Source organism: Cygnus olor, chromosome 2 (assembly GCF_009769625.2).
Source record: "Cygnus olor isolate bCygOlo1 chromosome 2, bCygOlo1.pri.v2, whole genome shotgun sequence".
In the NCBI taxonomy this organism is placed as follows: Eukaryota; Metazoa; Chordata; class Aves; order Anseriformes; family Anatidae; genus Cygnus; species Cygnus olor.
Window position 1 is genome coordinate 51,610,603 of NC_049170.1, and position 13,677 is coordinate 51,624,279.

Consider the following 13,677-nt stretch of genomic DNA (forward strand, 5'->3'; position numbering starts at 1 on the left):
CTTTACAAGGACAGGTAGAACACACCTACAGTAAGCACTAAATTAATCCAAATGAATTATTTTCTTTATAGAGTTTACTTTAATATCAATTTTAATGAAAATAAGATTTTCTTAAACTAATTTAACGTGTAAGCCTCACGAAGTTCACCAAATGGAACTGCAAACTCCTGGCCCTGGTGAGGAACAATGCCATACACCATGAGTGGTGGGTGCAACATTCTGGAAAGAGCTTTGCTGAAATGGATCTGGGGCTCCTGGTAAACACCAAGGTGACCGTGGCCAGCAATGTGTCCTTGCAGCTAATTAGGCTAACAGCCTCCTGGGCTGCATCAGGCAGAGCATCTCCAGCAGGCTGAGGAGAGGGAGGTGACCCTTGCTCTTTGCTCTGTGAGACACAGCTGGCGCGCTGGGTCCAGTTCTGGGCTGAGTACAGGTGAGACGAGGACACACTGCAATGGGTACAGCGGAGGGCCACAGAGGTGATCAAAGCTTTGCAGCATGCGACACGTCCCCATACTTGCCGATACTCAAAGCTTGGCTGCACACAGTTCTCAGCCACCTGCTTTGAGCAGGGATCTCCAGAGGCCCCTGGTAACCTCAACCAGTCTGTGATTCTATGCTACACGGAGAGAGGGAACAAGAGAAAGGATGTTGATTTTGTAGGTCTTAGCTAACACAATTGTATGTTAACCACAAGGACAGGACAACCCCAAAGATAAGAGAGTAAAAGACTGTATGCATAGATAACGGAACCTATAAGAACTGGCTTGACTGCTGAAGTCTGTCAAAGACAGGAAAGGTCAGGAGTTTAGCAGCGAGGAAGACTTCTGGCCTTCATCAAAAGACCACCAGAGTATGCCGGATGACCACCCAAGGACTCCAGTACACATGCGAATAGGGGTGGGAACCTACGTTAATGATACTTCTGAGACCTGATGAATATGCAAGAGACTTATGGGAAATTAGATGAATATGTATTTATCCCACTAATATAAGCACACTGTCAGTAATCCTTGGTGGGCATGTTAGGCAGAGCAATCCCCCACACACCCGGCACCCTAATAAAGAATACCTGCTTCATAACTTTGGTTATTGAGTTTTCACTGCCTCAACACTATGTATACCACTCTGTTACACTACAGGCATATACTAAGGAACATAATTTTATTTCTGTGTATACCACATGATAAGTAATTGCTTATAAACCACACAGGTAACACCTTATATTCGTACTAGCTCACCTGCCCTTCTGTCACTCTGCTCCGTGCTCTCACCTTTCCCTTCCAAGAAGCTTAGGTTCATAACAACTAAAAAGGAGTCATCTAAACAACAGATGAACTCCTCCTACCAAGGTAAAATCCTGCCTAAAACAGCTACTAGCAAGCTTTCCATCATAGGTGCTTTCATCCTGAGCCACACGGTTGTACACGTTTGTAGATTCACTGAAGGCAGGGCTGGGAATAAGGGACATTCGATGATACTACAGAGTTCCTACAACAGAACTGAGCGCTACCACACTGAATGCGGACTGTTTCCCTGGGGTGTTCCTCACGTCACCTCCCCCTTTCACTGATGTTAGTCTCTTCCTGTAGTCTTGCTTCTTTTAACTTATTCCAGAGATTCTATTTCTTTGTCTAGCCATTTGCTTTACGCAGTCATCTTAGTCTTCACAAATTGTGTGATAGAAATTACTTGCTTTAGTTTGTTCTCTTTATTTTCTTCTTTTCATTGACTTAATCTTCATTTTTTGGAAGGATAGGTTTTTTAGTTTGTTTTTTTTTTTAAACTCCACCAACTGAACTTAACTACTTAATTATATGGGCAATTCTTTATAACTATTGACTTCCTTTGCCTTTAATCTTATTTTAAGATTAACCAACTGAGAATAAAATCTATAGAAGAAAAGCTCACAATTCCTATCCATAAACTAATGATCTTTAGACAACTCTTTGTCTTCCATATCGCTACCCCAGCTCAGCAGCTTTAACTTCATTGATGCTGAAGAGATGAGGACCAGAACTATGCAAAAAGCCCCAAAATTATGCTGGCTTGGCTTGTATCAGCTCTATACACATCTGCACACCCAATGCACAGGTTTGGGAAGGCTGGGAGTGGTTTTGTTTGAAGAGAACCTCAGATCAAAAAAGGCTGAATCCACAGGGCTCCTTGGGCTGTAAGGCATCCTTTGATATGCAGCATTAGTGAGGGATCATGATCGGAGATGGTGTGAGCATACTACCACTTGTTTGAATTTGTAGGTTTAAGGTTATATATTCAAAGAAAATTACATAGGAAAAACAGTTGCAGAGGGACAGAGAATAAACCAAACTGGAATATTTTTCTCACATGTTACAATGACATTCATAATGCTATGCCACACTTTCAGGCTGAAAATTTTTTTTCATTTGAAAGAAAAATCTTACTATGCTGAATACTAAGTTTTCTAATAAAAAAGATCTCCATAGCTACAAACACATATTATGATAGGACACAATGTCAATTAGCTTTGTATCATCCAAACTTCATACATTCAGTTTGCTGCCATTCCAAATTAAGGTGTATTTGGGAAACATCATATTGGTTAGAGATATAAGCTTTCCTCATGTCATTGTAAAACCCAAATATAGTAAAAGTTGTCATGTTCTGAGATGGAACAGAAAAATTAAACATTGTCCAAACATGAAAGAGCACCCACATATGATTCTTATACCCGCATTTAATGAGAATTGTGAAGAATGGCCTGAAACAAAAGAGCGAAGTTGTCATTCCCCACCATTAGGAAATGCTAGGATCTAAGAGTAGAAAATAAACAATGCATGCTGCAGGAAAGGAATGAATCTCAGCAAAGAGAAGAAATGAAGAATGACCACAGTATCAGTGTGTCGGAAAATAAAAGGAGTATATGGAGAGAAGCAAGGTAAAAGAGGAATAAACCCAGGCTACAAATTATATCACAAGCATTAATAGAGTGACAACAGAAACATGAAGTTCAAAAAAATATTTTTGGTCATTTGCTTTTAGTTAGACCCTCTTTCTTAACCAACTCTATTCTGCTGGTTAAAGGACACACACCATACCACATCAATTCAGTTCTGGCATATGATTAGTAAAATAGAAAGATGGCCACAAGAAAAGAAAATATCTTGTCATCAGTTCTGTTGGCCAACACACTAACTGGAAGCGTTCTGGGAAGAGGGTTTTTGGTTGTTTTTTTTCTTTTTTTTCAACAGATTGGAAAAAAAATGCTAGTCTTATTACAGAGTGCAATACTAGCAGTCAGGCAAAGAAGCCCCCTGAAGGGTGGAGGGAACTTTAACTGTGCCACCTACTGTGGGCACACTGTTCCAGGTTACAGCTCTAGGATGCTGTTAGTAATGTAAGCACTGCAAGCAGCTTCTCTCTCCTCTCTAACCTCCTGAGCATGCCGACTGTTGAGCAAGAACTATGTTCTTCTAACCAAAATGGATTTCAAGAAACAGTCTATCACACTAAACAAACGACTGCATAAATATCCACACTTGCTTACTAAAGGTAAAAATTTACAAGTAACATACCATGACATTTATTTATACTGGACAACCACAGCTGTAAGCATACAGGTTGTCCAGTTACTTCCACCACACCTACACTAATGCAGAGGTCAGAGGCAGAAGGCACTACCATGTCATATTTTTCAACATCACTGAAATGCTAGGGAGAAATAAAACATAAAACACATCCATCAGAAGACAACTGTTAATTATAAGCAACTCAGTTCACCTTTTAAGAAAACGTATAATAAAACAGATTTAAGTATGTACCAGATAGCCTTTTAGTTAGAAGAGCCTGATTATGTAAAATTAGAGGAAGAAGAAAGCCTAGCAATTCGCTTTAAAAAAAAGAACTCTTCAAAAAAATATAATAACTCTACCTTGAAAATCAGTACAGAAGCCTTTAATAGATCAGCAGTTCTAAATAAGTGTGTTGATAATCATTTACAAGTTATCAAAGCTAATAAAAATTACACTGCACCTTACAAATCCATTCTAGAGAATCCACTAATTTAACATTCAAATTCAGTACACTTTTCTTTGCTCTAAAACACAAAACTACATCTCTATCGGAAACAGGAAGCCTTTAAAATTAAAATATACTATGATTTATTTATTTTTTTAGCAAGCAGATGTTTCAACTTACTTGATTGAGTTTCTGAAATGGTCTTCAGCTGGATTTTTTACTGTACAACTGTTCAGCAACCATAAATCTGCTTCAGCAGAGTCATCTAGAAGAAAGGATACAAATCTGTATCAAGAAATATCAAACTGTCAACTCCTACTTTATAGCATATAAAAAAGATCAAACTTAGCAGTTATCAATAAATTGACTATTCATAAAATGACTCTAACAATTATGTTCTTAGAAAGGCTTTTTGCTTTGTTGGTTTTGCCTGTTTCTTTTTGTTCGTTTGTTTTTAAATCAGAGCACTTCCATTAGCACTTACTTTTTTGCAAAGAATGAACAGTTATCCCATTCATCAGCTGAGATGTCAGTAGGTTGCACATCATGGGAAACAAACTAAGGAAAAGGGGTTGCTGCCAAAAAATGAATAATCCCTGGCCTATAAAAAGGCAGAGAGATTATAAAACTGCAAAGGTGCTTTCTGAAAATCAAGTAAGTGGTTAACAAAAGCAGTAACAAAACAGAATAACTGCTTCCATTTATTGTGAATTATTAACAGACAAACCAGAATAAAGCATGAATCTCTACTAAAGCGAGAAGCCAAAGCAGTTATTCTGGAAAGAAATATGCCTATTTCTAGTTTAGATTATATCTTAATTATGGTATAATTACAGTTCAGCTATTTCCAGATAGAAGATATTCATGCATTGAACATCTGCCTTCACTCAGATAAGCATATAAATTCCTTCTAGAAGCAAGCCTTTCTGTATGTTCACAACTTACTGATATCTGAATACATTCACACAACTGAATCCCACAATTACCTGCAGAAGCACATACATGAACTCTAATCCTGTAAAAATATCCCTATCATACAGATTTACTAACATAGCTGTCTTTCTTGTAAAGTCAGAATTTCTCTTTTCAAAGAAAGGAACGAAGATAATTCATCTCAAAGACTCGAATGCTCTAGCATTGATCAAAACAGTTTACATCAGTGTGGATAGGAAAACTTGTGCCACTCTTGCTACTGTTCTGCACATCGTAAGTATTGAAGTATTTTCAAGTAACATAAGCCAATGAATAAAGACATCATCACTTTCAGGTTGCTGTAGTTGAACTGACATCCTGCTAGAGCAGAAGAAAGCCTGTAATGATTTAAGCACGTTTACATATGCCCTCGTCACAGACATATTGACATATGCATGAATACCCTTTCCCCACACACACACAAATACTTATTAAATGATAAAAGAGAAAAATCCTTCCCTCTGTCTCCACCAGCATTGTCTCCAAAGAAACTACGCTTTTCAATTAACTATCAGTCACTTAACCTAGGAAGCAGTAAAATGAAATTAACCCATAAAATAGCAACTGAAAGGAATTCTTATGCTAGATGACAGAAACCATTAACTTGCATCAAACACTGGTCTCTTCTTAGACAGGCAAAGGCTACAAAGGAGTCAAATATAACATTCAGACCTCCAGCTATTTTAAGTGTAAAGCCAACGTACCAGTATCTGACCCTATCTTTTGACAGGCTGGCAAAAGAACAAGTTCAATTTCAGTCTATACCAAGTCAAAAAAAAAAAAAAAAAGGAACAAACCAAAAAATCTCTCCCCCAACTCAGACAGCATGAAAACAATTCAATGTTTCTAGACTTATGAACTTACTATCACTGTTAGAAAGACAAATATCAGTTTAAAAATTTTGATTAGAAGTGATGTACAAAAAACAAGGAAAAGTACAGTTTCAAAATCAGAAAGAGGATGAACTGTTGACCAACTCAATTTCACCAAGTATGAAAACGAGCACTTTTAACACAAGGTTTTCTAGTAACACTGTCAAACCTTTGTATTTCTTACTATTTCCAGCAAGAAATATTTATAAATTCAGCTACACATCCATGATGCACTTACCTGACAATCACAGGTGGTACCATAGACCAAATGACCATGGATACCTTTAGCAGGCTACAAAACAGTTCCAGCATTGTAAAACCATGCGATTTCAAGCTACAGAGCTGCCATTATTCAGAGGAGAGATGGTGTAACGCATGGAACACTAGTCCTGCACCTGCTTTCAGTTCTTCCCTGTACAATGGTCTTCATGTGTGGAGCCTATGTGGAATAGGAGGTGACAGCCTCACTACCACAACACCTTTTCCCTAAAGCGAGAATAAACAACCTTTCTTTGAAATGGTATTGGAAGAATACATTAAAGTTTAGGAAGACTTAACACACTAACCCAATAGGAACCATTTTACATGATGCTTTGCACTCCAGGCCACTGATATATTAACTGCTGGGTCAGCATTCTAAGGGACAGCAACAGCAATGCCTGCACACATTTTACACAAAGTCTCCCAAATTCATTCCAACCCATTCCTTCATGGGTTTTACCCTCTGCAGAATAGGGGTTGAAGAATAAAGTCTTCTGCGGAAAGGAATCTTCTGTGCAGTTTATGTAAAATGAAGTCTCAAACATCTACATACCTAAAAATCGTTTAAGAGAAACAGAAATGTAGCAGAGGCTTGCCCTCTCCTTAAACTAGTATTATTTAATCACATTTGGCTGTTCTGTTCCTGTCTTTATTTTTTAATCTTATTAATTCATTCTATTATACTGTTTTGTTTGTTTTGATTTATATACACACACGTGTACAATATTAAGTTACAAGATCTATCTACTAATCAAAGTTTGCATCAGTCCTTTAAAATGATAGCTAAATTTTCTTAGTTCTCTGCTGCACTGTTTGTGCACAAAAGAATTACATGCATTGGTGTAGATTTAACAGAATCTTTTGTATTTTCTCAAATATCTATTTCAATGCTTTATTTACAAACAGTATTTTTGCATCAGGTCATAGGAAAATATGCTAGTTTACATTGCAGGGGCAACTTGTCAGTGATCACCTCTTGCTTTCAGAACTTTTGATGCACTTATGCTAAATGCAAGCAAGACTTTGATGGATATTCTGAACAAACAGAGCAAAACATCAGATCAGACATGGATGTATAAACAAGACATCCTGAGGCTTCATAAGCACTAAATATTAAACAACAGTGGGGTGAAGGGTCTTTAGGAGCAGTGTTCTGACATGACTCACCACTAGGGTGCAGGTGATCGTGACAAATAGCTCAGGCCTCTAACAACATACATACACAGGCAGAGTCAGAAAGACCTGAGGTTTCCCTGTACACTCAAAAAAAAGGCAAATGATGTGAACTATTTTAGGTCTGGATGGTAAACACCGCATGAATGTAGTGCTGTGCCATCTAAAGCAGCCCGTGCAACATTCCTTGGAGGGCCTCCACCTGCCAACCCTTCCAACTCCGCCACCCACCTCGTCAGATCACAGTGGAGCTGGGACTGATTCACTTGGCATCCTCCACTAGACAAACTGCAGTGCAGGAGAGGTTTGTGTTTGGGAATTCTCATAGCTCTTACTGAGGAGGACAACCTCAATTCCAGAAGGTTTCACTAGCAAGCCATACATACTGTGACAGAAAAAAACGAAGTAAGGACCATAAGAGGCACAGCGAACATTGGTTGTGGTAGTGAATATGTGATACAGGTGCACTTCTCTAGACTCTGCAACAAACTTCTTTTCACTGACAGGATTTTCCTTCTTCACCTTGTTTTTTCTATATATTCAGTCTAATGATCCTGTTTAAATGACCATATTTTGCGGCTCACCATTTTTTGATGAACTACCAAAACAGAATTTCTTGTATGTTAAGACACCTAAAATCAAGTTACACCACAAGTCAGCATTATCTTAAATGCTCAGAAACACGACTCAAAACCATGGCCTTTTTGCTCTGTGACATCTTTTCCGTGAAAGAAAAGCTACACTGGAAATAAGCCACAGAGTCTATCATACTCTCTGCAAAACAACATAGACTACAAAGAAACCTAAAGGTCATGGAAACTTTTGAACACTCAGCTTAATTGGGAAGCTCTGGAAAACATGAATTGACTGCATTATGCAACACCAAGAGGGTAAAATGGCAAGAGTCTGAAACATCATTATACCTACAGAGGAAAACAGTATTTACAATTTTTTTTAAATAGCACTTTTGGGTTTGTTATCACTGTAGAAATTGTAAATCAGAAGAACTGAAGACAACAGTAGTAATATTATCAGTTAAAAGTAACTTGGCTTGGTTTTGCCTTGGCGTTCTAACTTCTTCAGTTTTGTTTTGTTTTGTTTTTTTTCCAAAACTTTGTTTCCTTCCCATCCACCCACCCCCTCCCACCCCAAACCACATCTATTTAAAAATCAAAACACACGCAGAGTGCTGAAGTAGAAGGAACATGGGCAGAGAAGCCCTAACAGAACAGCCCTTCCTTACTTACTTTCTTCAGCACATCATTCCTTTCTACATTGAAACCACTACTAAATCTGCTCAGTACTGCTCGCTCAAAAAATGTGACAAAAAAAGTTTGCATGACATCCTTTTAAAACCTGTATATCAATCTGCGTAACCTCAATCTGACAAAAGGTATTTCTCTATAATTACAGAAAATTCTCCTGTGGCATTTTCTTCCACTTCTCCTTATCCTGGTCTTAATAAGTTCTTTGTGAGTCTAGCTCCCCACCTTCTTGAGTTTTCCCTTATTTCCAGTTCTCTTGCACAACAAACATACCCCAAGCTTCTCTGTATTCATGTGCTATATTCTAGCCTCTGTTCCCACTCCTGAACCTGCCCACTAATGCTGTATCCTGCGTGTTCTCAATTCCCAAACAGCTTTGCCCCCTTCCTTTGATCTCCTGCTGGGAATTTTACATCCTGGAGCAAGACCTAGTAATGCCCAAGTTTCATATTTGGAGCATGTACTCACAGTTGGACTCCATGTCAATCATCCCCCACCCAGATTAGGCACTGGTTAATTAATCATCTCTTGGGTCACCAGGCGTCAAGGGACCTCAGAAAGTATTGGGAAAGAAGCTTTCTCATAAATATTAGCTCAGAATTGCTGTGAGTCATCAGAAGGTACATCTTCCTCTAGGGACATGAAGTTTGGTTATTTGTTTCTAGACAATAGGCTTTGTCTGACACTGGAAAAACAGACAAGGTTGAGAAGAACATGAGAAAATATTTTTTCTTTCCAGACCTTTCCTAAGCACACAAAATATTTAGTTACCATGTTAGCTTTTAATATTTCTTAGCATTTATATAATCAACTATCAACTTTTATGTGTTCTACAGAAGAGGTTTTAAACTGGCCTCTTCCCTTTGTCTGTTCCCTCAATAGCAAGTAAAAAAAATAAAATAAAAAATTATATGAAAGGCAAAGTTACCATGAACTTCCAGGTGGTGTGTTTGAAATTTCAGTAACATCACCAGTTCCTACCTGTGAAGGAACATTTACCTACATTTACCAATCCTACATAATACTCCATAATACTCAGGCAAACACATGCTGAAAGTACCAGCTTTGCCGGTTGCAAACGTCTTCCAAAACAGTCCCAGCAGTCCCTTACCAGCAGTATTATGATGTAAACTGTAAAAGGGTCGTCCTGATTGCATTACAACTTCTGTTTTCTCATGAACAGAGTACCTCAGAAGTTCAGTTAGAAATTACTTCATCTACATTTAATGAGGAATACTACAACCTGGGTCACCCTACAAATACTTTATTTAGAGCTCCACATAGAAAGGCTTGCTGCTTATCAAATAAGGTAATACTGACACACGTCTATTAAAAAATAATTCTGCCATCATGGCTTACTTTAATTTAATCTGAAAATAGGGAAAGTTGCTATTTTTATTCTCCACTAACATTTTGATTATTGAACAAATTGTGCAAGTAATCTCTGTTTTCTTTCAGCTAGGACTTGAAAAATACACTAGCTGAACATTTGAACTAACGTTTTAATGTACATTAACAGCACAGACAATCTGTATTCCAGGATGTGCAAGTCAGCAGAACCCTTCAGGTCTGGCAGGTGTATTGAACACCCAGGACACAGCACAAAAGAAAATGCAGGTGAAAGAACAAATTTTTACTCCAAACATCAACTAAAATAAACCTTACAGTCCTGTGGCTATCAGCAGATCATCCTCTTTACACTGGCATTTTAAAGCGAGTAATCCATTCTCAAAACACCTTTCTTCCCTGTTCTAGGCACAGCGTAGGCTACAGCCTGGGTCCTAGATGTTCTTTAGGGTAAACCACCTTTTTCTCCCACTTTACTACTCAGTTATGCCAAACTTCCAGGCTAACCCTGCTACACCCCTGCTTGGAGCAAGCCAGGGTCTGCACTGCCCCACCTCACTCAGAGGGGCTTCAGCCCCTCCATCCCTAGCAACACTCGAGCTGCAAAAGTCACACTTGCCAATGAGGTCATGAATGGAAGAATTAAGCATACTTTAAAGATTTACCCTGTAGTTGGATTCTGAGCATTGTTACATTAAACTTCCATTTCAAGTCCTCCTCCAATTTTCAACTGATTTTTCTGTCCATTTACCCAGCATAGACAACGGGATTTGATACATACTTCGTTTTTTTATCTTCTCCCACGTATTAAATTCTCCATGCATTTTTCCACATTCTAAAACTAAGCTTTTTCCAACATGATACGAGCTTCAGGCTACCTTCTTCTCACGGCCCTTCAGTGAAAATCAAAAAGTCAGAGGTGTGTCTACAAATGGTGTTATATGCCAAATGCAGAAGAGAATGCCTGAATTTTAGCTAAATCCTTCAAAACAAAGACTTCACTGCTTTTCTCAAGATGGATCGCCCACTCCTTGAATAAAACAAGACCTTAAAACAAGAAGGAAGAAATCCCACAGCTAGTTAAGAGGTGAGTTGGCAGAGAGTCTAAACATATCCAGAGTCTGTTCAGTACAGTACAACACACCACAACACGAAGGCATCCAAATCACCCTGGGAGGCAGCAGGCATAGGTGCCGCAGTAGCACAGCACTCTGGGCACCTTGGCTCTTGAGCACCCGTGTAATCTCCACACATTGCAAGAGCCAACAGCTTTCATTTCACTGAAGACTCATATTCAGTGTTAATATTTTAAATGTGGAAAGTACTAATGAGTGATTTATCAATCTCTCAGGGAAAGCCCCACTACATTAGAACAAGTTCAAGTAGACCGCTTTCGCCAGGCTACGTTGCAGTGACATACAAATAACTCCAACAACTCATTCTGATGATTAATAAGGGCAGAAGTTGTTTTGTAGACAGAATTTGGAAAAATCCCAGCAACTCCTACTCCTCTAACTCTTAAGCGTACTTGATCTTCCAAAAATAGTACATGGAGTGTGCCCTTTTTTTTTTTTTCTCTTTGTACTCCCTACATACAACTTCATAAGTAAAACAAAGTTATTCAAATCAGCAAATACAGACTGATTGCTTCTGTCTTAGTCACTGACAGTCTAACCATCAACAACAACAAAAAACGCAGATCTTGCACAATGCCGTGCAACTAAAGTTTCAAAACACACTGCAAACATTAACTGATTTACCTTCAACACCCGTATAGTTAACATGCACCCACCTCTACACCATTTGCTCTTTATCTTACAAATGCAAAAAAGATGTCTGAGAGTTTCAGTAATTTCATCAAGCCTCACAGGATGTCTAGGCAACCAAACCACGATTTTAGCCTGATTGTCCCTAATGTCAGGCCTGCTCCTTAAACACAAACCACATACGCACAACCTAGTTCTGTCTGTGTTACTTACAAGATCAGCGATATCCCATAGCTTTTTGATAAGCCTTAAAGCATCCATGAAAACCAGCCCTTCAGAAATTCGGGTGGCATAGCAAATCAAAAGACAACACTGAACAGCAGATTAAATTTAGTTTTTTCTGTGGGTCAAGGAAGGCTTAAAAAAACACAATAGTTCTACTAACTCCCTGTGAGTGTTCAGACACAGCTCTTGCAGGTGTGTTTCCAACCGTCTCAGGGTATATTAAAGCCCAAATGTGTTAAACACTTGTCATCCTTAGCAGAAGGATGGGTGATGCACGATCTCCAGAAGAATCTCTAGCTTTAACAGGGCAAATGTTTTCTTATTGCGAGTGCAATACTTCAGAATAATACTTCAGAATTCTCTACTTGCTCATCTATTCTCAGAAGAAAGCTTGCTTAGTAAAACCAGTTAAGACAATTTTACTATATTTTACAGACGAGACTTTCTAAACAACTGGTAAAATGTAAGCAATCTGCAAGACAAAGTGTAAATCAGGAATGTTCTCTAAAATATTTACTTTGAGATACCACATACTTTGATGTATTTTAACGTACAAAAAAACACTACAGTCAAGCATAAGCTGCTAATTTTGTATTCTGACAGTAAAGCCACTAGTGAACAAAAAATGAAAATTTTATGGTTTTTTTTGTACATGCCATATTATCCCATACGCATTTGCTGCAAACACTAATAAATATTTCAGAATCGAGAAAGATTGACTGGAATCTGCTCCAGGAAGATCATTTTAACCTCCCTTAGGTGTAACACATTGACAAGCCTCACTTAAACAAATGCTTCTATCTGCAGACAATGAAATGTTAACTGCTCTCCCCCATTATGTCTGTTCTGCCCAGAAGAAAACATAAATTGAGGATTGCCTCAGTCTTATCATGTACCCAGGTGCACCACAACCTGCTAGCCTAGGCGTGGCAGATAGAAACGAAAGGCCTTTATGAAAAGCAGTGGCATCACTTGGGAACCACAGAACAGTTTGGGTTGGAAGGGACCTTGAAGACTAGCCAACCCCCCTGCCACGGGCAGGGACACCTCCCACCAGACCAGACTGCCCAAAGCCCCATCCAACCTGGCCTTGAATGCCTCCAGGGATGGGGCATCCACAGCTTCTCTGGGAAACCTGTGCCAGTGCCTCACCACCCTCTGAGTGAAGAATTTCTTCCTTATACCTAATTCCATGTCCTTCTTTAATTATGGGACTGTTCAGCCTAGAGAAGAGGAGACTCAGGGGATCTCAGTGTATACAAATACCTGATGGGGGGGGCGTTCAGCGGTGCCCAGCACCAGGACAAGAGGCAATGGGCACAAACTGGAACACGGGAGGTTCTGTCTAACCATCAAGACTTCTCTGTGCGGGTGATGGAGCACTGGCATAGAGAGGCTGTGGAGCCTACCTCCTTGGGGATCTTCAAAAGACATGGGCCTGGGCAACCTGCTTTAGGCCCAACCAAATGAGCTGCAGAGGTCCCTGCCAACCTCAACCATCCAGTGAGTCTATGTGCATGCACTTGGTGAAGCCTTACTTCTAGCCCATGCAAGCAGTAAGCATTTCCAAGAGAAGGAAGCCCAAGGCGTTGAAGCAGTAGATTCTGAAGTGCAGCAAAATTCCCAAATTAGAATCTTTGCTCTCCAGATAAATTAGACGGCACATGCATCATTTTAAAGACATTTAATTAGCTAAGATTTAGGTTATATTATACTTGAAATGATGCAGCTCCTCTCCAAAGACTTAATGCTTTTTCAGTACAACTCTTCCATACAAATTGGCCCATGGCACTTAACTTC

At 39.1% G+C, this 13,677-nt stretch overlaps 1 protein-coding gene across 2 annotated transcripts in view; it reads right to left on the minus strand.

The window, feature by feature from the left end:
* The window catches only part of CDKAL1 (CDK5 regulatory subunit associated protein 1 like 1), a 434,256-nt gene that overhangs the window by 356,947 nt on the left and 63,632 nt on the right, over positions 1–13,677 (minus strand). For both annotated transcript variants that reach the window (XM_040546176.1, XM_040546177.1), the window contains one exon: positions 4,177–4,261. In XM_040546176.1, the coding sequence (XP_040402110.1) occupies positions 4,177–4,261 (85 nt within the window). The remainder of the gene's footprint in view (positions 1–4,176; positions 4,262–13,677) is intronic.